At 60.3% G+C, this 27,234-nt stretch overlaps 2 protein-coding genes across 5 annotated transcripts in view; one reads left to right on the top strand and one right to left on the bottom strand.

The window, feature by feature from the left end:
• The first annotated feature begins 290 nt into the window (after nucleotides 1–290).
• Nucleotides 291–13,819, top strand: MAX (MYC associated factor X). Of its 4 annotated transcripts, none has more exons than XM_045015540.1 (5): nucleotides 291–486; nucleotides 613–639; nucleotides 7,410–7,517; nucleotides 11,835–11,964; nucleotides 12,720–13,819. In XM_045015540.1, the coding sequence occupies exons 1-5, from the start codon at nucleotides 451–453 to the stop codon at nucleotides 12,902–12,904; spliced, it is 486 nt and encodes a 161-aa protein (XP_044871475.1). In that variant the 5' UTR covers nucleotides 291–450; the 3' UTR covers nucleotides 12,905–13,819. The 4 variants fall into 4 exon arrangements, with proteins under 4 accessions (XP_044871475.1, XP_044871476.1, XP_044871477.1 ...); XM_045015541.1 differs by having other exon boundaries at nucleotides 292–486; nucleotides 11,841–11,964; XM_045015542.1 differs by lacking the exon at nucleotides 613–639 and having other exon boundaries at nucleotides 292–486.
• Nucleotides 13,820–16,800: 2,981 nt separating this feature from the next.
• LOC123368776 (protein farnesyltransferase subunit beta-like) overlaps nucleotides 16,801–27,234 on the bottom strand; it is a 29,505-nt gene continuing 19,071 nt past the window's right edge. The window contains exons 5-12 of the mRNA XM_045013862.1: nucleotides 23,419–23,565; nucleotides 22,560–22,643; nucleotides 21,364–21,450; nucleotides 20,994–21,123; nucleotides 20,352–20,484; nucleotides 18,425–18,536; nucleotides 18,063–18,177; nucleotides 16,801–17,228 (exon numbers count right to left, since the gene is read on the bottom strand). Of these exons, the coding sequence (XP_044869797.1) occupies nucleotides 17,103–17,228; nucleotides 18,063–18,177; nucleotides 18,425–18,536; nucleotides 20,352–20,484; nucleotides 20,994–21,123; nucleotides 21,364–21,450; nucleotides 22,560–22,643; nucleotides 23,419–23,565 (934 nt within the window). The 3' untranslated portion in view covers nucleotides 16,801–17,102. The remainder of the gene's footprint in view (nucleotides 17,229–18,062; nucleotides 18,178–18,424; nucleotides 18,537–20,351; nucleotides 20,485–20,993; nucleotides 21,124–21,363; nucleotides 21,451–22,559; nucleotides 22,644–23,418; nucleotides 23,566–27,234) is intronic.

Raw genomic sequence — 27,234 nt, forward strand, 5'->3', positions numbered from 1 at the left:
CCCCACCGTGAGGCTGTTAGTAGGGTGGGGTCCCGCACACTCTCCGCCTCCTATCCACGTGTCTGCTTCTCCGCGGAGTCCTTCCTCCTTGCCCGAGACTACAGCCCCCGGCGTGCAGCGCGCCGCCGCCGCCGCCGCAGGGGGCTCCGGGGGCCGAAGCCAGGGCCGCGCGGGGCCCGCTGGGAACTGTAGTTGGCGGAGGTGGGACACCGGCTGCCGCCCGCGCCCCAGCGAACTCCACCCCCCAACAGGCCCCGCGGCGGCGGTGGTCACGTGGCCGGGGGCGGCGCACGGTGGCGGAGGCGGTGGCGGCGGCGCTGCTGGGGCTGCGGGAGGGAGGTGGCTGCGCGGTGCGGGCTGTTGTTGTTGCGCTGCCCGCGGCTCCCCCCCCGCGCCCCGCCCGGCTCGGCTCGGCTCGGCTCGGCTCGCAGCGCCCGGAGGCCCGGCAGCATGAGCGACAACGATGACATCGAGGTGGAGAGCGACGTGAGTGGCGCCCCCTGCCCCCCTGCGGCCCGGCCCGTGTCAGGCCCGGCCCGGCCCGGCCCGGCCCGGCGCGGGCAGCGGCGCTGACAGTAACGCGTGTGTTTCTCTATCTCTCTCTTATTGCAGGAAGAGCAGCCGAGGTTTCAGTCTGCGGTACGTGCCTGCCTTTCCTTGCTTACCGCCCGCCCCCGCCCGGCTCGGCCCGGCCCGGCCCGGCCCGGGCAGCCAGGCCGCGCCGGTGTGAGCGCTAGGGTGGGGGCCGGGGGGGGGAAGGGGCAGGCCGGGGGCGCAGGGAGTGGATCTAGGGGACCCGACCCAGCCGGCGCTAGCTCCGAGTTCATGTGATCCGAGACGGACATGTACTGTGAGCTATCGGGGGTTGGGTTCCAGGCCGGGGCAGGGCGAGCCAGGCTCAGGGAGGTGTGTGCAGGGAAGCTGGGGCTGGGATCTAGGGCAGGGCGAGCCAGGCTCAGGGATCCAGGCTGGGAGGTGTGTATAGGAGAGCTGGGATCTAGGCCAGGGAAGGGCTAGCCAGGCTCATGTGCTTAAGCGGTGGAGGGGGATTGGGAAGGGTCACCTGTGGTGGGGTAGGAATCTAGATCAGGCATGTTGGGCATGGGATTGGGAAGGGGGATCTAGATCAGGGAGGTGTACAGTGGTGGCTGGAAGAGGCATCTGTAGCAGGGAAGTGGGAATATCTGTGGAGTGGGAATCTAGGATGGGGTGGGAAGGAGGATATAGACCCAGTGTTTGGGGGGAGGTCAGTGTGTGAGATGGGGATTTAGATCAGTGGTGTGAAGCAGAACCTACAATGGGACATGTGTGAGGGGAGTGGGCATCTCTAGTGTGTGTATGAGATCCAGGTGGGATCAAGATCACAACCATGCGTCGGGGGTTGTGGAGTAGAATCTAGACCCGGCATGCTAGGTTGGGGTGTGTGTTGGAGGGGAATCTAGGCTGAGCGTGTATGTGGAGATCGCGGCTAGACATGGCAGTGGTGGTGGAGGGGATCTAGGCCAGGTTTGGGGGGTGTGTGTGGAGGGGATGTTGGCTGGAAGTGGGGAGGATCTAGACTAGGCATGTATGTGGAGGAGGAGGGATCTAGGCCAGCCAGGCATGTGGGAGAGGGATCTAAGTCAGCTGGGCTTGCTCACGTGTATGGGGGGGATCTAGGCCGGCTGAGTGTGTGGGAAATTGGGGAGGATCTAGGCCAGGCACGTGCATGTGGAGAGGTTCTAGCTTGGGGGTGTGTGGGATCTAGGCCAGGGTGTGAGGAATTGGCGGGGGGGGGACCTAGGACTGGCAAGTGTGGCTGGGGATGTAGGCTGGGTGTGTGGGGGGAGAGTTGGCCTGGGTGGGCTCATTTTGTGTAGGGTTGTGCTCTAGGCTGTGAGTGTGGGGAAAGGTGCAAGGGGATCTCGGCCATGCATGGGAAGGGTGGGTAGTGTAGACTGGCTGTGGGGGACACATACACACCGTGAATTGTGTTGGTTTGGGAGAGGGGGCCCCCGTCTCTATGGAGAAGTAGCTTTGAGCATGAAGGAATTACTGGGCTGAGATCCCAGGCCTGACAGGTGGTGGTGTTTTGAGCACAGGGGAGAGAACCCGTTTTGGGGTCCACCCTTGATTGGGGGGCAGCTGGGGACATTGCAGCCTGCCCAGAGCTTGGGTCAAGGATGGAAGGTGTATCTGCTGTGGTTCTGTGACATCCCATAAGGCAATTGTCTTGTTTGGGAATGGCTGCTTGGAGGGAGTTGTTCTTTGTTAATGGTTTGAGTCCAGCCGAGGTGGGGTTGTGGTACAGACCCCCCCGTCCCTGCACTGCCTCCGAAGGGCTGAATCAGTACCCTGTGGGAAGTCGTCGTCTTTGGGGTGGTTAATGTGAAGGGGTGACACTGAAAACACAACACTGTCTAGGGGGTCCTGGCCGGCTTTTTGAAAAATCCCTGCGCGTTTGGCTGGGGTGACCCTTAGCCTCCCCAACTGCGTCGCTGTCTGAGGTGCCACCTCTGCATGGAGCAGCAGCCTGTTTCCGGCGGTATCTAGTCTGTAAAATCTGGATTGCAAGAGGCAGATAGAGGGGATTTAGCTTGGGTTGTCCAATTACTAACCCAAGTGGATCCCTGATTGCCAGCTAGCAGTTGCCTTCAGTTGCTTTTCTGGTTAGCAGAGCATCAGCAGTGCCAAGGGGTTATCCGTCCCATTCCTTGGTTTGTCTTGAAATTCGTTGTCTGGCTAGATGGTGCCGTGTGCCGGTATTTTATTGTTAGAGATCCCATACTGGGGGGAGGGAGAGCTCAGTGGTTTGAGCATTGGCCTGCTAAACCCAGGGTTGTGAGTTCAGTCCTTGAGAGGGAGCCATTTAGGGATCTGAGGATTGGTCCTGCTTTGAGCAGGGGGTTGGACTAGATGACCTCTTGAGGTCACTTCCAACCCTGATATTCTGTGATTCTATGATATTGTTCTCGTGTCCCTCAATGGGACCCCTAAGGATGTTTGTCCCTGTACCAGGCCTTGCCGAGACCAGTAAGATTGCAATAAATCGGTTGCTCCCTGAATCCTTTGGGGAATGGTGCATGTGGGTGAACCACATCCTGAGGCTGTGTAAAAGGATCTTCCTAGACTGCTGTTGGGCCATATGGCTCTGTTACTTCTGGATTATCAAATTGAATCTTGCTCACTGGCTTGAAATCCTAGGCTTGTGTGTTCCCCTCTTTGGGAGGGAAAGGGCCACCCCACCAAATCAAGGCAACTTCTAGCTGTGTTTGGCCCGGAAGGCCCTTGCCGATGGATATGGTTTCACAACCAGATTTTCCTGTTTTAAAAAAATATTTCTCACCCCTCTTGCTGTGTGAAAGAACCATGAGAACAGGGCAAGCAGCTGTCAGATGCCCAGAGAAAAGAAACTGAAAGTCCAGGACGCTTTCCTCTAGCCTTTCAGTTTCCATAATTTTGGTGTTTCTGGTAACAACTGTAAGTAAACATGGCTCAGACGGAAGTGGTTACTGCTTTTTTTTTTTTAAGCAGCAGGAAGGATTTCAGGTCTCAGCCAGAGGGTGGCAGTGTAGAAAGAGCTACTACCGGGTAGGCCTGAAAGTTGAAGCCATGATTTGCGTGGCCGTGTTTATGAATCTCTCCGAATTGCAGTGAAAACTTTTTTGGCTGCAAACCTTTCTCTGCAGCGGTTGTACCCTTAACCCGCTCGCCTCCTGGTAGTGTGGGAGAAGCAAGCCGGGAAACATTCTGCCTGTTTGCGCCGTCCAGCTAGAGTGAAATGCTCCACAGTAAGCAAACATGCCAACAGTAAATTAGCTTTTACCGCCTGGAGCCCAGTTTGCAACTTGTAGCTTCTAAATGCCTCTAAACTCAGTGCTGGCTCCGGACAACTTGCTGTGAGTTGCTAGGGTGAGAAGTGTGGGGCGGCTGCTTTTTTAGATAAAGGCTTCCTTAAATAAGTCTTGGGAGCAAATGACTTTGGCCGTCCCTTTGTCTTCCCTTGCCAGCTGGTGGAAGAACCCGTGTGAGCGTGAGCTTGGCCTGTGTAGGGTTGTTGGCCTGGAGAAGCGTGGTCTCCTGTCGAGCTGTGCGTGGTTCTTGTGGCTCCCGTGCTGGTACTACTTGAGCCTTGCGAAACAATCTGTTTGTGGAAAGTGCAGCTTACTCAGGAGAGGGGCCAGGAAGCCGTGATACATTGAGGTTCAAGCCTCTAGAGCAAACAGCTGCTCCTGTTTGGCCTAGCACAAATGATCCATGATGTACTGTGCCAAGTGTCATAGTCACCGAGAGATCGTTCCTTAAAAGCACACATTTGGTTCCTGGTGTGTGGTGGGGGCAGGCTATGCAAAGTGACAATTTCAAGGAAGATCTTTAAAAGCAACACCTAGAAGGCCGCCTTGTGGCATCTGCTCCAACTGGGTAAAGCCCAGGATCAGGCCCTGGCTTGCCCAGCTCAGACTGGTGCAGGGTATCTCCTGGCAGGCTCTGTTTTGCTCTCCCACATCTTCGGTTGGTTTGCAGAGTAGCAGCTTCCAGTGGGAAGCTTCTCTGTGTCGCAAGCAGGAGACACCTCGGCGCGCGTCCCTGGCGGGCAGCTCCGTTCCTCGAGGGCATGGGGGCCAGCGGCTTGGCGTTCTGAGCTAATGCGATTGCATTGCTGGCTAATCCTGAATGTTGACTTAAGTGTCTGGTCTGGCTCATGTCCTCAGGTGACCTGGAAGGAGGCAGCTTTGTTGTTATTCCCACCAGGTGTCATTAGATGACTTGACCTGGGTTTACTCTTCCCCTCCGTTAAGGGGTCAGGCCGGCTCCCCCATACTGGGCTGTGTTGGGCAGTGCCTTCTGCTGCCGGTGGGGGTGATTGGAGCTTGGCGCGCTCGGTCTGTTCCCGATGGAGGCGGTGGAAAGCATGTGCGGGCAGAGGCCAGGTGGGCAGTGCCAAGATTCCACAGGCTGCTGCGTCCACTGCCCACCCTCTGCGTGGGGGTGCTGGCTGCGCGTGGTCTGCGGGCCGGGAGCCTGGCTGTTCTGGGATTTGCTCTCCTCACTGCCCAAGGATGTCTAGGGAGAGCCCTGCTTTTCCAGTGAGCGTGACTCTTAAAGGCAGGGCAGAGCCCAGGGCCATCCAGCCATATTTCTGAGCCAGGCTTTGACGGGTGGGCGCGAGATGCCAGGGGGTTGGTATTTTCCTTCCTCTTGCGAGCGCGCGCCCCGAGGCCCAGCTGTGCGGGTGCTGGCAGTCCCCACCAAGGCACCGCAGGGCCGGGCCAAGCTGAGACCCTCTGCGGCACCTGCCAGCCCGGGAAGGGCGTAGGAAGCACTGACGGAGAGTCGCGTGGCAGCAGGCCATGCTGGCTGATGAATGGGGCAGTGTTGTCACGCGGGCCTCGCTTGGCACCAGGCACGGCTTGTGCCAAGTGGGGCTGGACGGAGAAGAGCCAGTCTTGCATCCTCTCCATCAGCAGGTCGTGGGAGAGCCCGATGCTGCTTTCACTTCGCTCTTGTCTGGCTTAGGGCTCGCTGCCCCCACGCTGCCCATGTCTCAGTTGCTGCAGGTGGCAGCCCTTGGCATAGTGGGCAGACCTGGTATGGGGGGGATTTTTGTTCTGCTGGTACCCACGTCCCAGCAAGCTTCCCCGCTGCAAGCACAGCAGCCTTCTAGCTCTGGGTCTGCACCCATCAACCACAACCGCTGCCTACGTTGTCAGGCCAGCTTCCAGGGCTGGAAAACCAGTGCTGCTGCTGAATGGTCAATGGCCGTATTCTTCTCCAGCCATTCACTCCTGGTGCTGCTCGGCCGCTGAGACTGAGTGCGTGGCAGCCGCTGCCGGCGGCTTTGTGCCTGCGTAGCTCTCCCGGCTCTGCCTTTGTAAGGCCCCGCAGAGGCGGGGTAGCGGCCCTGCCTCCCAGGACTGGCTGTGTTCACCCAGGCACTGGACAGAGGCTCTGCTTTGGTTGGGGAGAAGCTCCCGGCACAGCTGCCCCTTTGTGCTGCTGCCAGGGCTGGGAGGGGCTGAGCTGGGCGAGTGCCCGGGGAATGGGGGAGCCCAGGATTTGACTTATTGTGGGCTGCCGCTGCTTGCCAGCACCAGAGAGGATGGGGGAAGTGATTTGCATACAAATAGCCCAGCTTGGAGGGAGCACACGGTCCCCCGCACGCCAGTCGAGGGACCAGTTCAGCCTGCGTCTCCAAAGCGGCTCTTTGTGGATGGCCAAGGGGTGGGCCTGGCCCCGGGAAGGCAGGAGGGGTTAGCAGGGCCTCCATTCCTGACAGGCTGCTGTTGGGGCCAGCTCCTTGTCAGCCTGAGAGTGTGCGTGGCCGTACTGAGCCCCCTGGCGCTAGCAGCTGCGTTTCCCCTGCCCGCAGTAACAGCCCAGGGTAGGGGCGACACTGCACCTCCTCCGTGAACAGCTGGCTTGGAGCTGGCAGCGCTAGACAGAGGCCTTGTGAAGAGCAGAAGCTGGTCGGTGTCTGCCTGCCTGTGCTGGGAGGAGGGGAGGGACTGTGGTTTTCAGGCCTGAGAGCTCAGCTCTTTGCTCAGTGGATCCGGCGCACAGCTGGAGCGGCGATGGCATTGCCCAGCCTGTAGGTTCGGGCACACTTGTCTCCTAGCACCCGCCTGTGCCAGCTCGCCTCCAGGAACTACCTCCCCCAAGCCAGTGTTGGCAGCACGTTGCCACCTGCTCTCGATCCTGTACCTGAGTCAGCCAGCACAGGAGGGTGACCGGAACCTGTGGGCACTTGAGGCTGCCAGGAAAATGGGTTGTGCGGGAAAGCGGTGCCCATGCTGGCATGGCACCTGGCATCCCATTCAGAGGCCAGACGTGATGATCTCACGGTGCCATCTGGCTCTGGAGTTTAGGGGACCTGCCGGGCACGGCGATGCCTGTTGTGCGCAGGTTGTGAGCAGTGGTTGGGGTTTGAGGTGACGGAGGTGGAAGCCGGGTGATCCTAGAGTCTCCCGTAGCTCCACCAGCGTAGACTCTGTCCGGCCCCGGAGGCTCCCAGCTGAGACTGAGTCTTCCCCCTTGGCTCTGCGGGTATCTGGTGCTGAAGCTCCGTGTGCAGGAGGGACCTGTTACTGGGGCTGACGGATGCCACCTTAGGTGCGTGATCTTCGCTAGCCGTTAGCTTCAGTCACCGAATGATCCTGGTTGGTTGTGAGCGTGGGGGCGGGGCCGGCCTGAGCGTGGGGGCGGGGCCTCCTGCCTGGACGACCGCTCTTCCTCTGCACGCCTGACTCCAGCTACCTTGGCCGCTGCCGCCGCTGCTCTTGTTCCTCCCTCTCTTTCTTTGCATCCAGCAGGGCCGCACTCCAGAGACCGCTGCCCGCCGAGCGCAGCGCCATGCCGGTGCTGCCGGTGCCCTCCCCGCTGGGCCAGACTAAAGGTCCCTAACGCCCCGTCTCTCTGTCCTTTCCTTGCAGGCTGACAAGCGGGCGCACCACAACGCGCTGGAGCGCAAGCGCAGGGACCACATCAAAGACAGCTTCCACAGTCTGCGGGACTCCGTCCCATCCCTCCAGGGAGAGAAGGTGAGTTTACTGAGAGAGCTGGCCCCCAGCCCGGCCCGGCTTCCTCCTACACACACTCTGCCGGCCGCCCTGCAGCCCCGGCTTAGAGACATGGGCCAAGAGTGACCCGGTGAGACCCACCTCGGGCGAGTGCCGCTGGAGGCTGAGATCCAGAGCCCGCGGTCAGCGTGGGGGAGCACCTGGAGCGTTTTCTATGCTGGGTGCCTCAGTACCAGGGGCGAGGGGGCATCTGAGGAGATGTGACGGCCGTTGACACACCGGGGATCGAACCGGGGCCCTCCAGAGCTGGAAGCCTGAGCTGCTCCCGCTTGAGCTAAAAGACCAGGGCGCCGGAGCTGGCGGCTGTCCCAGGCTGGTATCCTCAGTGGATCGGCCACAGAGGGGCGCACCAGTGGGTTTCCCAGGCGAGGTGGGAAGCAGAGCCGGACTCCGGAGGAAAGGCGCAGAGTCGGACAGGGTAGGTTGATCTGAGGGAGGAATTGTTGCTAGGAGAGCTGCATTGTTGCCTAGATCCCATGGTCTCAGGGTTCGGGGGGGACGGGGGCTGCCTGTCCTGCCACGTCCTCCCGGCGGCTGGTGCTGTCTCCTCTGTGACCACCGGCAGAGCACCCTGTTGTCCTCCAGAGCCGCTGCTCTGTCCCCTGTGGGCCCAGAATTCCCTCCTCCTCCCGCCCGCAGCCGTGGTTGTGCCATGCTGGGCTGGCGCTCGTCCAGCACCTCGCTGGGGCAGGCTGCGGGCAGGGCTTGCTCCTCCTCCTGGCCACACGTGGTCTCCCCGCCGCGTGGAGACTTGGCCTGGCACTGTGACTGTCCCGGCACAGCTTGATGCCCAAGTCAGCCTGCCTTCCCCGGCGGGGACCTGGCGCTGGGCTGTGGCCGGCCTGCCGGGAGCCTTGGGTGGCTGGGCTGCGCGGCCCAGGAGATGGCAGCAAAGGCGCCTGCGCTGGAGACTGGGAGCCTTGACTTAGGCGGGCGTCTTCTGGCCTGTCATGGGCAGGGCCCCGTCTCTCCTGCAACGTCTTAGTGCCGGACACATCGTGATGGGGCTTCCCTAAGGCCGGCTGTGCTGCCTCCAGCCTCGGGCAGGCAGCTGGTGGCGCTGGGTCAGAGCGGGCAGTGTCAGGCTGCCCTGAGAATGGCCGGGGTGCAGCACCTCTTTGGGTTTGAACCTGCCCTGCAGCTTCCTGCTCCATTACTATGGGGCCATCCCGTTCCCCCCAGGACACCCCCTGCACCCCCTTGGTCTCTGGCACCCAGTTCTTCTGGCCTCCTGTTGCTCTGGGTCGGCTGGCAGGGGAGAGCTGGGGGCTGCCGGGAGGAGGCCCCGTGGGTTGGAAAAGCCAGGCTCTGCCCCGTGTTGTTTCAAAGGGAGTGGGTGCTGGCACCGGCTCTGAGCTAGGAGGCGAAGGAGGGCCGGGGGTCTCTTCAGAGTGCACTAGCTCTCCATCAGAGCTCTGTGGAAGGAACGAGGAAGCGCAGACCCGGCTCTATGGAAAGGCCAGAGAGCTGTTTGGAGGCTCCGGGCCAGGCACACGTCCTGCTAGGCAGCAATCCTGGGTGCAGGCAGGTCAGTGACGCTGTATCGCAGCCCTGGACAGACCCATCCTTCCTCATTCAGGCTTGGGCTGAGAACGGGGGCCTGCAGTTGGGTCCCGAAGCCTTGATTTACAGCACTGCTCCTCACAGCCTGTGGCAGCTGCTGGCTGCTTAGCACAGCAAGTCAGGCCACTCTCTGGGCTGCTGAAATCCGGAGGCAGGAACGCCGCGGGAGGCCCCCGCTTTTGGAAATCTCAGCTGGGGAGATGTTGTCTCAGCAGAGGGAGGCGCTGAGCGTTGCTGCCCCATGCAGAGCTCATGATGTGGAATTCCCTGCTGCGTTTTAAAGAGCTCCAACAAGATAACCCCATCCTGTGTAACTAATATGTGCACCTGGGTCATGGGCTGGGCTCGAACCTGGGACCATCTTGTCTCCAGCCCGGAGGAGTGACTCCACTCACTGCTCTCGGTAGGAAGCTGTTATCCTCACCCCAGCCCCCAGAGGGTGATGTGATGCACTCTGCCAGTGGGTGATTGCTAGACACCAATAGACCGCTGGGAACTAGGCTTCCTGGGGGGGGGAATACGGCTCAGTGACTGGCGCAGGGGCGGAGTTAGGATTGGGAGGAGGCATTGAAATTACATAGGACCCTTTCGTCTGTGGTCCACACAGCGCTTTGCAGGTGGCTCTGCAGGAGCAGTCTGTTATAGAAACCTGTACCAAGGACCTAGATTTGGCAGCTGCTTTGTGAGAGGCACAGAGACCTGGCTTCTCTGCCCACCTGTGCCCGAAGTGACTGTGCTCTCTCAAATCCTCATTGCCTCTCCTGTCAAATGAGGAGGACCAATGGTTGACTGCTCCCTAAAGCAAGGGCCTTGCTCAGTAAAGGCATAGAATTAACACCAGTCAGATAGACAAGGGACTGGAGCTCCTGACTCCCAACCTAGTGCACCTTCCTCTAGGCCCAAAGTTATTGAAGAGGAGCTGGAGGATCAGGGTTTGTTTTGCGTTAGTTCTGTCTGTCACGTGGCTACGGTACAGCAGGGGCTGGGCGCAGGCCGCTGGAGCGCGCAGGAGACTGAGCGCGAGCATCCGACGTGTTCTCCTCATTGCGAGCACGGGGAGGTTTTCCTGTGGCTTATAACTTGGGAGAGTCGAACAACTTGGCCAAATTGCACACGCTTTCCCAGGGATGGCGGACGGTCCATGTATCTGGTTCCTATGCTAGCACGCTGGAGGGAAAAAGTGCATCATCAAAACTTGCTGATTCTGCTCAGACTTTCCAAAAACATTCAACTGGAACTAGAGGCCAAATCTTGAAAATTTCAGCCTGAACACTTAAAATGGGTTGGCGTTACAAGCAAGTGAGAACAGGGGATTTTAATGGGAAAGGTCAGTCAACCTGAACGCAGGGGTTTCTACTGCTCCCCCTGTAAGCAGAGAGAACCCTTCATATGCAGCCACCTCTGGAGGCCCAGCGACGCTGTGGGAGCGGGTCAGGAAGCACGTCACACTGTTTCCTGGGGAGCAGGCTGGGATTACCCAGGCCAGGGCGCTGGAGCGCCCCTTGCTCGGATGCAAAATGCCCAGGGGGCATTGAGTGGGTCCCCTTGGTGGGGAGGAGGCATCTGTCCAGCCCAGCCTCCGCAAACCCCACGCTGTCCTCACTTTGGGTGGGCTGGGGATAGCCTTCCCGGTCTCCCATCTGAGGGCTGCCAAGGCCAGATCCTGCTTAGCTTCCGAGCAGCACTGAGCTCGGACCAGCTGGTGGCGATGAGCTGCTGGGATGCCCACGTGCAGCCTGTGGAGATGGGCCAGGCTGAGCGCAGTGCCTGGCTCTCCAGGCTGTTAACCCGCAGCTGTGAGCTCCTCCAGGCTGCCTGTTGGTCAGTGGCTGAGGCCAGCCTGGGCCTGGCCCTCCTTCTCTGCAGCAGCAGTGAATGGAGATGAGCTTCGGGCAGTGGGTGGCCCCAGCATGTGGTTCGGTGTTGTCAGGCACTCTGCCTTGCCAGCGACCCTCTGGCGCAGCTCTGATGGTGACTAGGGCTGGGGGCTGCCCCTTGGACGGGGGTCACCACCTCCCCCGCTGGGCACCCTCCCTCCTGGGCACCAAGTGAGACTGATCGGGTGACGAACAACTGCACTGTGGCGTGTGCCAGAAGGGCAAAGTTAAGGTGATGCCGGCAGCCTTAACCCTATCACAGCTGGCCGGGGCAGCTGGTTTTGCAGCTGTAACATTCTTCTAATGGTGCCTTTGGGGAGAACCTCCTAGGTTTGGAAAAGAAAAATGAGGAAACAAGTGTTGCCACCCCCCTCCTTTGCCCCTATTACCAGAGTGTGGGAGCCGCAGTCATAGCCACAGTTGCACCATTGCATGCGCCCTCTCCGCCAGTGTCTGGTTGGCTTCCCAAGCAATGCCAGCCAATAGGCTTACTGCTCCACACCCGTGCAGGCGCACAGAGCGCTCCTCCTGCCCAGGGCCGGGGCCCAGCCGAGGGCAAGCTGAGACATCGTCGCTGTGTTGTGCACCCCCCGCCCCCAGCGATGGGCTCAGGCTCTCTGCAGACTCAGGTAGCGTCCCCGTGTCGTGCACACTTGGGGCGGCTCCCCCTGCGATGGGCTTAGTCTTGCCACAGGCTCCGGCTGAGCCGCTCACCCCGCCCGCTCCATGCCTAGGCCTGCCCAGCTGCGGGGCCTGTCCCCCTGGCGGGGAGGAGGGGCCCAGGAGCTCCCCCCCATGAACTAGGTCTTTATTTTGTTGTTGTTTTTTCCTACTATTGCAACAGGCATCCCGGGCCCAAATCCTCGACAAAGCCACCGAGTACATCCAGTACATGCGCCGGAAAAACCACACGCACCAGCAGGACATCGACGACCTCAAGCGCCAGAACGCGCTGCTGGAGCAGCAAGGTGAGCGGGCAGCGGGCACTCGATGCGCCTGGGCATTTCGTCGTCTGCCTGCGCCCCTGCCGGATCCGCAGCGCACAGCGGCTGGGCAGTAGGGGGGGTGGTGCTTGTTGCACTGGCACTGCCTTTCCCCAGTCCGAACAGCTGAGACTGCTGGGCTCTGGGGTGCCCTGGGGGTGGGGAGTTGTAGTCAGGTTGGGACTGGGGGCCCCGTCTGGTGGAGATTGTTGGGGGGCTTCATTGCAGAGTGAAAAGAGCTGAATAAATAGGGATCCTGCCAGGGCTGCCTGGCTCCCTGCTGGCACAGGGGAGGGGAGCTGCCCCATTGCTCTGCCCTGGCCGTCTGGCTCCCTGCCGGCACTGGGGGTGGGGTGGGGGAATCTGCCCCACTTCTCGACCCCTGGCTGGCCGGCTCCCTGCTGACACTGGGTGTGGGGGAGGGGATCTGCCCCACATCTTAGCCCTGGGCCCCTGCCTCCCCGCTGGAGCTGAGCAGGCTCTGGAGTTCTCTGTGCTCGGGCCCGTCGCTGTGCGTGGCAGGGGGGTCAGGGCGGCCCCGTGTTGTGGCTTCAGCTGTGGGTGGCTTCACTCCAGCTTCCCGAGGCTGCTCAGGCTGCCCTGGCCTGTGCTGGGGGCTGGGCTGGCAGCGATGGCAGCGGTGCCCGCTCGGCGTTGGCGCGGGCGAACCCCTCGGGCGGCGGCAGTCAGAGCCCCGGGCCTGGTCTCTGCCCCCCTGACACTGTCCCCTCTCCCCGCAGTCCGGGCGCTGGAGAAGGCGCGGTCGAGCGCCCAGCTGCAGGCCAACTACTCGTCGGACAGCAGCCTCTACACGAACCCCAAGGGCAGCGCCATCTCCGCCTTCGACGGGGGCTCCGACTCCAGCTCCGAGTCGGAGCCGGACGAGCCTCAGAGCCGAAAGAAACTGCGCATGGAGGCCAGCTAGAGGCCTGGCCGCGCCGGCCTGGCCCTGGCCGCCGGTCGCCCCCTGCCCGCCCGCTCTGTCAGGACTCTCCCTTCTCTAGTAGAGGCTCTCGGACTGCAGCTTTCTGCCCCTCCCCGCCCCGCCCGGCAGTGTTTCCTCGGGGGGCCGGCCGGCCGCTCGGCCTTTGGATAGACTCTGGGCAGCGCTCGGCTCCGAGGAGACGCCCCGGCGATTTTCTACGAGTGTTTCTATTTATACTAACACGCCCCGTGAATCTGAGCCGCGGGGGGGGAGGGGCAGAGAGCAGCGGTGCCCGCCTGGCGTGCCCGGAGCCAGCCTCTCCGCGCCGTGCGGGGAGCGCCCCACACTGCCCTGGCAGAAGCCAGGCGTCTGGCCTCCCGCTGTGATGTGCAGGGGGGAGGGGAGGAGTTTTTTATCTAGGGTGAATGGTGATGAATTGCTATTTATTTCCTGCTCTCGGTTCGATCCGGCCAGACTCTGCCGCTGCCCCCGGGGGCCCAGGCGACAGATTCGTAGAGTAACGATCAAATTCCCTTGCGCGCGGGCGCCCCTCGGCTGCCCGCCTTTCGGATGTAAATACACCCCAAGCATTAGAGCTGGTACTAACGGCTGCTTGGCGCTGGCCTCGGTCCCAGCGGGGGGCGAAGGGGGCACCGGGGCTGGGCCCGGCGACAGCCAGCGCGTGTGTATGTGTGTCTGTCCCTCTCTCTCCGTCCTGTCTTCGCCCTGCTCCCCCCGTCCCTGGTCCGTGGCGTTCTCTGATCTCTAGTGCACACCATGTAGCAGGCTCCTGGCCAGGGCCTGGCTCCCTCGGGCGGAGCTGAAGTATGTTGTACATACTGCCCCAGAAGTGTCTTGCAAGTTAAGGCTTCCCCTTTACTATGAGACTATAAATAAAAATCTTATTTTATCCTTCCCGGTGGTGGCGGCGTTTTCTTGCGGGCATCCCTGCCTCTGAGGGGGAGCGCGCTTTGCCAGGCTGCCCCGCCCCCCCCGACGGGCACGCTGAAAACCCCTTTGGGTGCTGGGCTGCTCAGCTAGCCCCAGCAGCAGGGGAGTGGGGGGTGACGTTTTGGCATCAGGCTGCCCCTGCCTGTTGGGCTGTAGGGAATTGGTCACAGGCTGGTTCTGCAGACAGAGCGAGTGTGAACACCCAGCTCTTTTCCTCCATCCCTCTCAAAGCAGGTCAGTAGCACTGTCCTCAGTTCACCACTGGGGAAACTGAGGCACGGGGAAGGGACTTGCCTGGCAGTGTCCGGACAGAGCCCGGGTCTCCTGACTGCCTGGCCAGTGCCCCGGCTGCTGGGCTGCAAGCTGGCTGGCTCCTGCTGGGCACAGAGGAAGAAGAGCAGAGGCTGCTGTTGTGGGGTGGGGAGGGTGGACACAGAGTGTGGCTGGCGGGAGGGTGCTCAGCCCTGTGCGCTGCGTCCCAGGCTGGTAACGGGAATGGGCCCATGGGGAGCTGCCCGGCAGCAGCACCAGCTTCCTTGGTGGGGGGTTTGGGGGTTCCCAGGATTGGCCTGTTGGGGCCTAGGCAGCCATGGCGTTAGCTCCCTGTCCCAGCTCTGGGGCATGCAACCAGCTTGGTGTAGAGGGGGAGAGGCCTGTGGGTATGGCAGCAGTGTGGGGCTGAGAGTCACAGCAGGGCAAGGGAAGGGTGAGAACCACTGACGGGCTGGCCCTGGGGGGCACCAAGGCCAGTGCCCATTGTGCTGGGAGGGCAGGGCTAGGGGGGAAGTGTCCCCTGCCCCCACCCTCCACCAATCTAGTTCCCCCTTCCTCATCTCTCTCCTGAGGTTCTCCCCCCTGCAGCCCCCCAGAGGCTGCAGCATGGGCACCCCATGTTGCACGCGCTGCCTGGCTCTCGCTGTCCCTCTGCCATCTTCTCTAAGGCCCCACACCCCACCCTCAGGTGACTCCATCCAGCCCATTAACTGACTGCCCAGCCCCAGGGAGCTAATGGGGATGTCTGCTCCCCTCCCTGCTCTGTGCCTTGGTTTCCCCTCCCTGCCTTTGCCCATTTTGAGTGTGAGCATCTCGGGGGCAGGGACTGCCGCTGTGTGGGGCCGCCCAGGGCGTTTCTCCCTGTGTCTGCAGCACCCGGTGGAACGGGGCCCTGCTGTGGGTGAGGCAGCTGGGGAAACTGTCCCTCAGCTAACACTGCAGTGCGTCGCTATGGCCGTGCGGGGTGGGGGTTAGCTAAGCCGCCATGCTGCCCTGCACCTCTCCACCCCCCTTCCCTGGCTGTTAGATGGCACAATACCACTGTGGTGCTGGGCCCAGGGCCAGAACCTGGCCCTTCTCCCTGGCTAGGGACACTAGGCCTACACCCTCCCCCCTCTCCCTTCTGCTGCTTCATGCAGGGGCAGCTGGCCTTTCCCGGGGCTGAACTGCTGCTCTTTGAAACGAGGGGCCCTGGCCCTGGCCCCAGGAGCTCAGCAGAGCCCAGTCAGCACCCCCGCGCTGCCCCATCCTGCTGTGACATGCAGCCTACAGCCGTGCTCAGGGGCAGTGTGACGGGGTGACCCCTGGGGGTGCAGGGCCCAGCCTGCAATGCTCCAGCTTGTGCTGAAGATGTGAGCGACTGGGCTTAAGTCCGTGTGTGACCCCAGGGTCTTGAGTACCCAGTGCCCCCTTTAGGCATGAAGCCTCCCCCCACCCAATGCTAGGCCCTTAGCTCCTCTCTTTCTGCCCACAGCTGGGTGCCAAGCTGCTCATCCGAGCCCCAGGGATGCCCCATCATGCTGGCCTGCAGGGCCCTGTCCTGGGGGCAGGCCCATGGGACCCCCAACCTGCCCATAGCAGCTGGAGGTGACAGCAGCAGGTGGGGGGGAGGGGAGTAGGCCCAGCAGTTACAACCCTTCCTTGGGAGGGGGGAGCCCCATTTTCAAATCTCTGCTCCGTGTGTTGGCGCCAGTGTGGGAATCCAGGTCCCCTGTCAGTGCCTGACAGCTCTGGCCTCATGCCAGGAGAGGGTCATTGCCCCTCTCAGGGTAGCTTGCCCCAGCACCTACTCCTCTTCCCTGGCTCAGAAGATGCCGCGTGGCTCTGAGCTGCAGGCTCCTGCCCTGCTCCTGGTGGCAGGTTCTGGGAGGGGTTAGCACTGCCTCCCCCAGCACGCAGGGGGCGAGTGGTACTAGCACACTGGCCCAATGGGGCCTCCCCTTGGCCTGTCTCAGGCGTGGGCCCCTGGTGTTTTACTGACACAGCTGAGTGCAGAACCCCCAGCCCCCCACTAGGCAAGGTAAGAACAGAGGCTGCAGCTGGCACTGGGGGGCTGGAAAGGGCAGAGCCAGCTCCCCTATCTCAGCGCTCAGGACAGGCCGGGGCAGCACGAAGGCAGTTGGACATGGAGCACAGGCAGCTCCGGCCACAGGCCCTGGCTCATGCTGGGCTGGAGCAGACTCAAGCACTGGGGCCTAGGAGCAGAGGCCAGGCTGACTCCTGCTCCCATTGGTCCACCCCGAGCCTGCGGCCGTGCCAGGCTTTGGCCCCTCTCACCGCAGAGCCAGGATGCGAAGGGCAGGCTCGCTGCACCCTGCACTGAGGTGAGGAGGCAGCCAGAAAAAGGTTTAATAACCACATGGGCAGAATCACCTCGCAAGACTGGGGGCAGGGGGCTGCAGCCCATTTCAGTCCTGTCCCCTTAACTGGACTCCTGCTGGGTTTCCCGTTCCACCCAAGGCCCCCCAGCAGCAAGGACCCCTGCCCCAGTGACCACCTCCCATCAGCCCCTCATCCCAGTGCCAAGCTAAGGTTCAGCCCGTAGCGGCAGCAGGCCCTGTGGCACCCGCCTCTCTCTCCTCCTGCGGTGTTAATTTTGAACAGGCCCCCCGCCTGGTGCCGTGGGGGGCAGGGCCTGCACGGGCCAGGCTGGATAGCAGCAGCAGGGCGGATTTAGTATGGTGCCAAGGAACCAGTTCTGGTTTATTGATGCTAAAACGTTCACAGCCCGTTATTTCAGAGCAGCTTTGCTCCTGGCAGGAAGGTTAGTGGGGCCCAGGGCGCCTATGGCAGGGGGCCGACGTGGCTATTTTTGGTCTGGCTAGTGCCCTGAGCTCGCACCGGCCCAAGGGGGGAGTGCTCTGTCTGTCCCGCTCTCCAACCACAAGGATCGCCCCGCGGGGTGGGCTCCGCGCTGCGCTCCGACTGCAGGGAGAGCCCTTCTGTCCAGCCTCCGCGAAGGGAGCAGCCACCTCTAGTCTCCAGCAGCCCCTGTCGCCTCCTCCGCCGCCGGCATGCTGGGGACGGGCTGCCGCAGGAAGTGCATGACCGCCTGCACCACTCTGTCGGGGGAGATGTTGTACACTGGGTGCGTCGGTTGCTGCGAGGGGAAACACATCCGAGTTAACAGTGGTAAGGGGGAGGCCGGGCCTGGCGAGCGGCTCACATGGCCCAGGCACAAAGGGCACCCGGGCGTGGGAGGACGTGTGGGGCAGAGGCACTGGGGATGCTGTTGTGCATCCTGTGCACTAGGCATTATTCTGGGGCAGGTCTCTGGCCTGCGTTATCCCGGAGATCAGACAAGACTATCATAGATTCCAGGAAGGGCCCATTGTGAATCAATTTTGTACCAGCTGCAGCCCTTGAGGAGGAGGAGGAGGAAGGCTGCCCCTGCGGCCCACAGGGGCCATGGGAATCAGCCTGGGGCAGCCCGGCTGCGACCCACACTCAGGGCTGTGCTCTCCCAAAGGGCTAGGGGTGCCTGGGAAAGGAAGAGGGCTCCCGCTGACCCAGCCTCCATCACCAGGCCCCCCCTAAGGAGTCAGGCGTCCAGTCCTCATGCGCTCAGCCGCCTGGTGCTGAGGTGCACGCCCCAGCCTCCTACAGCCCCGAATGCAAGGCTGGAATCCGCCGCCCCGTCTCCCCATGTGGGTAGCAACGCAGGGCAGGCCTCCTGTGGCGCACTGCGGTGTGATGCTGGGGAATGCCAGGCCGGCCCCAGCCACAAGGCCTCAGGGGGACCGCACTCGCAGCGACGGGCCAGGCCGGTATTCACATGGATCCAGCTCTAATCCCGCCCCGTGCGACCCAGGGACGAGGGCGCGCAGCAATCCGTGCCATCCCGGTCATGGCCATGGCCTGATGTGGGGAGGGCTCCATCGCCCCCTGGGCAGCGCCAGCCTCCTGCCGATGCCCGGCCGCGAACCCCCCTTACCAGGCGATTCTCAGGAACTCCCAGCACCACCTCGTGGAGCAGGTCTCCGCTGCCGAAGTGCTGGGCTATCGACAGCCCGCTCAGGCAGTAGCAGGTGTGATAAAAATCCCGTGACCTGCAGTCAAGCAGGGACACATTTGGTCAGACGCCCCCCCCGCACAGTGCAAAGCAGCCCCCAGCCCCTCTTTGGAGCCCCCCAGCACCACCCCTGTGAGCCCTAATGAGCCGCTCGATGCCGCAGCCTTCTCTTAACCCCTTCAGCCCTGTCCTGGGCCACGCTGGCTCTCGGGGACGCACCAGCCGCGGATTTCCAGGCAGCCAGCGCGCTGAGCGGGCGCTGGGACCTCCTCGCAGGTACTCACTTGCCCGGCTTGTCCAGCAGCCCCCCAGCAGGGCACTGGCAGCACAGGAGGATGTACTCTTGCAGTGCCTGCTGGTCGAACATCCAGTGCGTCATGCTGAGGGCAGGGTCGCCTGGGGAGGGAGCACAGGCCGCGGGGGGCGGTTAGGGAAAGTGAGAAAGTGCCCCCGGCCAAGGAGAGCGAGACTGGCCCCATCCCACTGTACCTGTGCCAGGGATGAGGCTGGCCAGAGGGAGCGTCACTGGCCTCCCCCACGCAGGGAAACGTGTTTGCTTTGCGGGCTAGCGGGGCCTTAGGCGGGGACTTCATGAAGCTGGCCCTGCCCCCAGGTGTCCCCCCCACTCTGAGGTCACAGCTAACAGAGCCCCGGGTGCCCAGAGGGAGGCCCTCCAAGCACAGGGAGCCAGGAGAGTGCCTGGCGGTGGGGATCATGGGAGGCGGGGGGTGGCTTTAAGAATAATGGCTGCTCCAAACCACCCCCCACGCTCCTGCTGGCAGGCAGTGAGGTGCTGAGAGTCACGGGGAGCTGGGCACCTAACTCCCATAGGAGCTTCTGAACCCCCTCCCCCTACACGCCCACCCGGCGTGATCTCGCACTTCTCTCTGCCTCTGCCAGGCGAGGAAACGCCCCACGCGGCGTGACACAGAACCCGCCTCACGCTCCCCTCGCGCCGCTGCCGCGCTCGCTGGCCTTGCCGACCCTGCTCCCCCTCTCTGACACCCCCGTGATCCTGCAGACGGGGCGGGGGCAAGGGCACAGAGATGTTAAAGATCTTGCCCAGTGTCACCCAGGAAGTCAGTGGCAGAGGCGAGGCGGCGGCCCAGGAGCCCCGCTCCCCAGCCCCGACCGGCTGCGCAGAAATATTTGTAACTAGGGAAAGCGCTCGGCCATCCCTGGAATCCCAGCCTGGGAGAACAAAGCCCGGGCCGACGCCAGGAACAAGCAGCACTTCCTTCGTACTGCCAGTCAGCCACACATTTGATTAGCGCACTCCCACGTTTCGTGCCAACGTCGTTAAGGAAAATGTTAAATGAGATTGGTCCCGAGACCGACCCCTGAGGAACTGTACTGGTAACCTCCCTCCAGCCTGACCGTTCACCTTTCAGTGTGATCCGCTGTAGTCTCCCCTTTAACCAGCTCCGTACTCACCTTTCAGTTCTCATATTAAGCCCCAGCTGCTCCAGTTTGACTAATAATTGTCCATTCAGGACTGTAGCAAATGCCTGACTGAACCCAGGGAGATTAGTCCCACTGCATTTCCTCTCTCTAAAACCCAGTTCTCTTCTCAGAGAAAGATCGCGCTGCTCTGGCATGATCTCCTCTTGGTAAAACCATGTTGTGTTTCATCCCAGTTACCCTTCACCTCTATGGCCTTAGCTACTTTAACTTTCAAAATTTGTTTTTAGGACCTTGCACACAACCGAGGTTAAACTAACAGGCCTGTAGTTTCCCAGGGCACTTTTTTTTTTTCTTCCTCTTTTCTTAAATCCAGGGACCATATTAACAATTCTCCAATCACAGGATATGACCCCCGAGTTCACAGATCCATTAAAAATCCTTGCTATTGGGCTTGCAATTTCACAGGCCAGTTGCTTTAATATTCTTGGATGGCCATTATCCAGGCCCCCTGATTTAGTCCATTAAACTGAGTTTGACCTTCCACTTTGGATGTGGTAATTGCTACTTCCATAGCCTCATTTCCACTAGCAACCCTGCCACTACCCCATAGCTCTTCATTACCCTTATTAAAACCTGTGACAAAGTATTCATTGAAACATGAGGCCAGACCTAGATTACCTTTAATCTCCAGGCAGCTTTATATGATCCCTCTGCTAGGGAGGCAACCTGGCCACTGATGCAGACGACCCAGCAGCCTAGCTGTGCCTGGCTTCGCTGCTGTAAGCGCCGCCCAGCCCCCAGACTCACCTTTGGCATGCAGTGCTCGGTGGAGGAGGGGCAGCAAGCCCGCCTGCCAGAACGAGTAGCAGCCATCCACCAGCTTGTTACAGCGGCCCTGGAAACCGCCCTCAAAGCGCATCTGCCGGCTCGTGACCCAGTGCTGGAAGGGACAGACGGGGCACGCGTCAGGGCTCGGACAGTCACAGCCGCCATGGGACGACCGGCTTTGTGGCACCAGCGCCTGGCTCCATTTCCCACCCTCTGACCCTGGATTTCACCTCTTCACCAACAGGAGCAGCTGTTAGCCTCTTGCCAGCTCCCCTCTAACCTCCATGGGCCCAGGAAACCACTTTCTTTCTGCACTGTGGAGAGGAGCCCTCAGCCTGAGCAAAGCAACTTCCGACAGGTCGGCGTGCCAGCCATCCGGCACTCCGGGCTGGTGCCCGGGTGTTGGAATCTGTCAAAGAGCAGGAACGTTGCCCGCAAGACGGGTACCGGCCACCCCAATGCCGCTCTGCACTGTCAGCATGGGGTATCTAGCCCAGCGCCCCCCAGCCACACTGCCTGGGACGCGCCGTGGGGCGGTGTCACCAAACGGGGCCCTCCTCAGCTGCGCGGTTCCAGCCTCCCCAAGGGCAAGGAGCGCGCGCCCCCGGCAGAGTCACTTACTAACAAACATTTCAGATTCAGTGAGTCCTCCTGCTTCAGAATGACCAGCGCTGCCAGGCCACAGAAAGTGTATCCTCCGTGGGCCTCCATGCCCGGGACTCCGCCAATGCCACCCTCCCAGTTCTGGCACCTAATTCAGGGCAGGGAGAACACGGAAACAGCCGCTGATGCCAACGCCTAATGCTTCTCTTCCCCCAGCTCGCCCCCGGCACTGCAATGCAAGCCCCTAGCGTGGTGCGCAGCCCCGTGTGCAGCCCGCTGAGCCCATGGGATCTCGCAGGGGCCTGCCCCAACAGGGGGGAGCCTCGTTTCTCCCCGGGGTACAGTCTGCAGCGCTGCACAGAGCGGCAGCCCTCTGGGCTCTGCTCACCTTGCGATCCACTCGGCAGTCCCTGCGAAGAGCGTGGGCGTGATGATGTTGGTCAGCGAAGCCACTGAGGCGGCGCAGTATGCGCTCCTGTGATGGAAAGACGGATGGGAGAGTCAGCCCCATCACTTGCCATGGACAGCCCCAGGGCTGGCAGCTTCTGCACTGCCAACTCCACGAGCATCCAGCCATCCCCCAGCGCTTCCTGCTCCGCTGAGTTTGGCTTCTAACGGCATAAATACAAGATTCGCTACCGTGCAAGTCCCTTTATCCCTAGGAGAGATTCACTCAGTGCCCCACTCCAGCAGCGCCTTGCAAGGTTATCAGAATAACCCCTCGCTTTTACCTAGCACTTTCCAGCTGTAGAGCTCAAAGCACTTTACAAGGCAGGTCAATATCATTATCCTCATCCTGGAGATGGGAAAACTGAGGCACGGGGCCAGGAAGTGACTTGCCCAAGGTGGCGCAGCAGGCCAGTGGCAGGGCCGGGCATAGAATCCAGTTCCTCTGAGTCCCAGTCCAGTGCTCTGTCCACTAGGCAATGCTGCCTCCCTAACAGACCCCTGATCTGCGGAGTGACAGCAAGCCAGGAGACAGCTCCTCCGCCAGGGCCTCAGGCGCTGCTCCAGGTAAGCAACGCTGAAGGACTACAGCAAAATTCAGAAGACGTCCCACACTGGACACCTCCCAGACAGAAACCCTAGATCATCTCGTCGGCTGTGGTTTGCTTTTGGTGAAATAAAGGCCTTGTCTACATGGGGAAATTGACCATCTATTTCTACCGCTCTGGATAACTCCCAGTGTGGCTGACCCCCGGAGAAGAGGGCCTTTTTCTGGCTTCACGTCTATGGGAGGTGCAACATTAGAACTACCCTGGCACAGTCCCGGCAGGAAGAGGCCCCCCCACAGACAAGCCCCAACACTGAGACAGCCACGCACTGCCTTTCGCTACGTCCCCACACTGTCCGTAGCTGCAGGGGTGCCTGGCAGAGAAGGATTTCAACGTGGGACACTGCCAGGCAGGCGACACCGGCTATTCCATGCCTCCATCACCCAGAGTCTTTAAACCAGGACGGGACGACTTAGCCACAAGCTATTGGGCTGGAGGGGGAATCTGTGGGGTGGGTGATGCAGGAGGTCAGCCCATGTCCCTCTTGGCCTTGGAATTTCTGACCGGTGCTGTGAAGGCTCCCACCCACCTGACATCCACTTCACCTCCCACGTGCATGATGAAGGAGCCATCGGGCTGTTTCAGCGAGTACAGATACTCCAAGAGCTTCTCCCTGAAAAGCAGCAAAGGCATTGTTAGGGGCTCACGCCGCCCGACGCAGGAGCTGGCCAGGCCGCGGGCCCACTTGCAGCTGAATCGAACAGGCAATGCTAGGACAGCCTGGCCAGTTCCTGCCTGACCCCTGACGGTTAGTGGTTGGTTCATGCCCGGACGCATGAGGGTTTAAGAGCCCTAGGTAAGGAGACAGGGGCCATTGCCATTGCAGGGTTAGCTCCAGCCAGCCCTGTTAGCGTCTCGCTTTCACAATCACAACAGTGGTTCACGATTTGTCTTTTAAAGTAAGTCACACCACCCAGCCAATCAAACTGCCACATCCCCACCCACACAGGGGAACCAACCAACAGAGGCAGTGGGAGGGGCCTGACTTCAGCGAGGGTTCCAGGAGGAGCACTTTTGCCCGGGCAGAGATCTGGGCCTGGACTGGGGGTTTGAGGGTGGGTGGCTTAACACAAGGACACCCAGGGCCCAAATCCTGTGAGGTGCTGGACAGCCGAGAACCCCAATAACTCCCATGGGAGTGCAGCACACGAGCACCTTGTGTAGCAGAACCCTCAAAGCCCTTGTGGCAAAGTCCTCAGCCGGCGTTTCTCCCGTGTACACACACGGGCCGCGCCCGATGGTGGCTCTGCTGACACCTGGCACTGATACACCCGCGAGAGCTGTACCAAGCCATCAGAGGAGGCGGGGCTCCAGCCCTCTGGAGAGAAGGGCTGTGATTTGGGTCACCTCCCTCCCACCTGCCGTAGCAGGCCAGGAGCTGGTTTCACCTGTTGATGACGCTGAAGGCCTCTTCGGTGCCGATGATGCAGAGAGCATTGACAGCGGCATAGGTGGGAGCGAGATGGGGGTGCTGGCCCGGCCCTCCTCCGAACCCACCGCTGGGGCTCTGGCACCGGCTTAGGAACTGGCAGACGCTGGAAGGAGAGACGGGGTTGGTCAAAAAAATATCTGGGCACAATTCACCCAAACCTGCACTTCAAATCTTCAGCACAGAGCCCCGGCCTGTCTGCTGGGTGCAAGAACTAGCTGGCTCTGTGGTGCAGCGGCTAGCGCGTGGGACCTGGGGGGATTCACAGATCGCCAGTCCCACCAGCGGTTTTGCTCTGGCGGCGCAGACGGCTAGCACACAGCACTACTGCAGCAGTACTTGGCTTGCGCTGGGTCGCCGAGGTTGAGAGTTGAAGCCTAACCTGGAGCACTACGAACGTAAGAAAGGGACGCCCAGGTCGACAGCAAAACCCCAAAGGGTTCCGAGAGAACCTAGCAGGGTCCGGAACAACTGAGGGGAATTAACCACTGGAACAACTTACCAAGGGCTGTGGTGCATGTTTACATCAAGATTGGATGGTTTTCTACAAGCTCTGCTCTAGGAATTGTTCCGGGGCAGGTCTCTGGCCTAGCTTAGACAGGAGGTCAGATGAAATGGTCACAGGGTTCCCTGCTGGCCTGGGAATCTCTGAAGGGAAAGGGCGGCTGGGCAGGTAATTTACAAAGAAAATGGAAGCAGAGCCCATCGTCAGGCGCTGGGGGAGCAGGGCACTGGAGATGGAGGGGCCTCCCATGTGGCCTGTGAGCCTACGCAGACAATGTGGCATCCCGAGGACAGAGGTCTGCCCCATGCAGATTACAGCCTGCAGCGCAGTTCAGGCCTAGTGCAATCGATCCCCTGGAGCCTGCACTCGCCGCAGGCCGCACCTGCTGCAGCAGATCTCCGGGATCGGTGCTAGCCCCCAGCTTTTAAACAGTCCCATGGAGGAGCTTTTCAGCGCGCCAGTCCCCCAAGGGTCCCACTCTTCCGCCAAGGCCGGCCACGCGGCCTCCCGCCTCCGAGACAGAGCCTCTGGGCTCCAGCCCTCCTGCTTCACCCTGCAAGCTCCACCCGGCGCATCCCACTGAGCCAGACCTCTGGGGAGACCTGGCTGCTCTTTGGGGGCTCAAGCCCCCCAGCCGGTGTTTATCAGTCCCTAGTCAGTAGCGGTGCATGGGATTCTTCCTTCCTAAGTGCAGGACTCTGCACTTGTCCTTGTTGAACCTCATCTGATTTCTTTTGGTCCAATCCTCTAATTTGTCTAGGTCACGCTGGACCCCATCCCTACCCTCCAGTGTATCTACCTCTCCACGCAGCTTAGTGTCATCTGCGAACTTGCTGAGGGTGCAATAAATACCATCATCCAGATCATTAATGAAGATGTTAAACAAAACTGGCCCCAGGACCAACCCCTGGGGCACTCCGCTTGATACCGGCTGCCAACTAGACATGGAGCCATTGATCACTACCCGTTGAGACTGACAATCTAGCCATTTTCTGTCCACTTTATAGTCCATTCATCCAGCCCACACTTTTTTTAACTTGCTGGCAAGAATACTGTGGGAGCTGTATCAAAAGCTTTGCTAAAGTCAAGATATATCACATCCACTGCTTTCCCCATATCCACAGAGCCAGTTATCTCCTCATAGAAGGCAATTAGGTGGGTCGGGTATAACTTGCCCTTGGTGAATCCATGTTGACTGTTCCTCATCACCTTCCTCTCCTCCAAGGGCTTCAAAATGGATTCCTTGAGGACCTGCTCCATGATTTTGCCGGGGACTGAAGTGAGGCTGTAGTTCCCCAGGTTCTCCTTCTTCCCTTTTTTAAAGACGGGCACCACGATTTTTCCAATCGTCCGGGACCTCCCCCGATCCCCACGAGTTTTCATCAGCCAACTCTCTCAGCACCCTCGGATGCATTAGATCTGGACCCAGGGACTTGTGCACGTCCAGCTTTTCTAAATAGTCCTTAACCTGTTCTCTCACTGCTGAGGGCTGCTCACCTCCTCCCCATACTGTGTGCTGCCCAGTGCAGCAGTCTGGGAACTGACCTTGTCTGTGAAGACCAAGGCAAAAAAAGCATTGAGTACTTCAGCTTTTTCCACACCATCTGTCACTAGGTCTCCTCCCCCATTCATTAAGGGTCCCACACTTTCCTGACCTCCTTCTTGTTGCTAACATACCCATAGAAACCCTTCTTGTTACTCTTAACAACCCTTGCTAGCTGCAACTCCAATTGTGCCTTGGCCTTCCTGATTACACCCCGGCATGCTTGAGCAACGTTTTTATACTCCCAGTCATCTGTCCACATTTCCATTTCTTGTAAGCTTCCCTTTTCAGTTTAAGCTCACTGAAGATTTCACTGTTAAGCCAAGCCGGTCGCTGCCATATTTACTATTCCTTCTGCACATCAGGATGGTTTGTTCCTGCGCCCTCAATAGGGCTTCTTTAAAATACAGCCAACTCTCTCCTTGGCCCTTCATATTAGCCTCCCAGGGTTTCTTCTAGCCCCACGTTCATAAGCGTCCCTTTAATTGCGGCTTCTGGAAGAAGGCGTTTAAATAGCGATTTGCCGGGCCGTGCTGGTGGCTTGCCTCCTGGCCCTTAATTCTAGCTAGAACCTGGAACTGTGCGTGTCAGGTTTGGGGAGTCCCACACTCAACATGGCAGCTCAGTCCTGTTCACTGACGCCATCGGCCTGGTGAGACGACAGATCTTCAGCAGCCACCACCATTCCCTGCCTGGTGGCTTCTCATTGCCGTTTCCCTCCTCTGCTTTGCTCCTTTGCCCCCAGTAACTAGGGGGTTGATGCACGTTCCCTGCTAAGTGCCACCGTGGGCTGCATCTCTTCGCAGCGGAGAAGCTGGGATTGGGGTCTGTTTGTCAAAAGCAACGGCTCTGAGTGCCGGTCACTTGTTTTGGATGGATTGATGGCTCCAGGTTCTCGCCCGATCCTAACCCCCCACCACGACTCACATAGATCTCCCCAGGTGTGTGGATTCAACGGCAGAACCTCCCGAGGGACAGTCCAACACCGACACTGCAACCCTTCCTCCAGCCTTTCTGTAGCTAGATGGGTTTCCAAAATGAAATAAAGGTGCAAGCCCAGGCAGATTTCAGAGGGGGTAAAATTAATCCAGTCAGACGTATATTGAAGGGGACAATCTGATTAGATGAAACGATAAAACTTCCTCTTTCCACATCCCTCCTACCCCCCCTACAATTCACAGAACAGCTTTTCCAGTGGAGAGAGCACTGGACTGGGACTCAGGAGAACTCAGTTCTGTTCCCGGCTCTGCCACTGGCCTGCTGAGTGACCTTGGGCAAGTCACTGCCTGCCCTGTGCCTCAGTTTCCCCATCTGTAAAATGGGGATAGTGATATCGGCCTGCTTTGTGAAGCACATGGAGATCTGTGGCTAGAAAGTGCGACAGAAGAACTTGGGCTTCTCATCATTATTACAGCACGAAGGGAATTCCAATCCGGGTTTCTGAGCTGTTCTCTCTCACACCTGCATCTTCCCGAGGAAAGGTGGTGTGTTCTCAGCTCCTGTGAAATCCTAGTGCAGACAAGCCCCGTCTGGAGTCTTCCCATGATTCAGCAGGGCAGGGGGGAACCCTGGGCTCCCCCCGGTCTTTATCCTGATCTGCTAACACGTGTGAAATCTCCACAGTGCCTTGTGCGCGCCAGGACTTCAGTTAGTGTTAGTTCAGCCGTGTGAGCCCGGCCGAGCTAAGGACGCAGCTTCCTGCCAGCGAAGACGAGAGCTGAGATTCC

Source organism: Mauremys mutica, chromosome 4 (assembly GCF_020497125.1).
Source record: "Mauremys mutica isolate MM-2020 ecotype Southern chromosome 4, ASM2049712v1, whole genome shotgun sequence".
Lineage (NCBI taxonomy): Eukaryota > Metazoa > Chordata > Testudines > Geoemydidae > Mauremys > Mauremys mutica.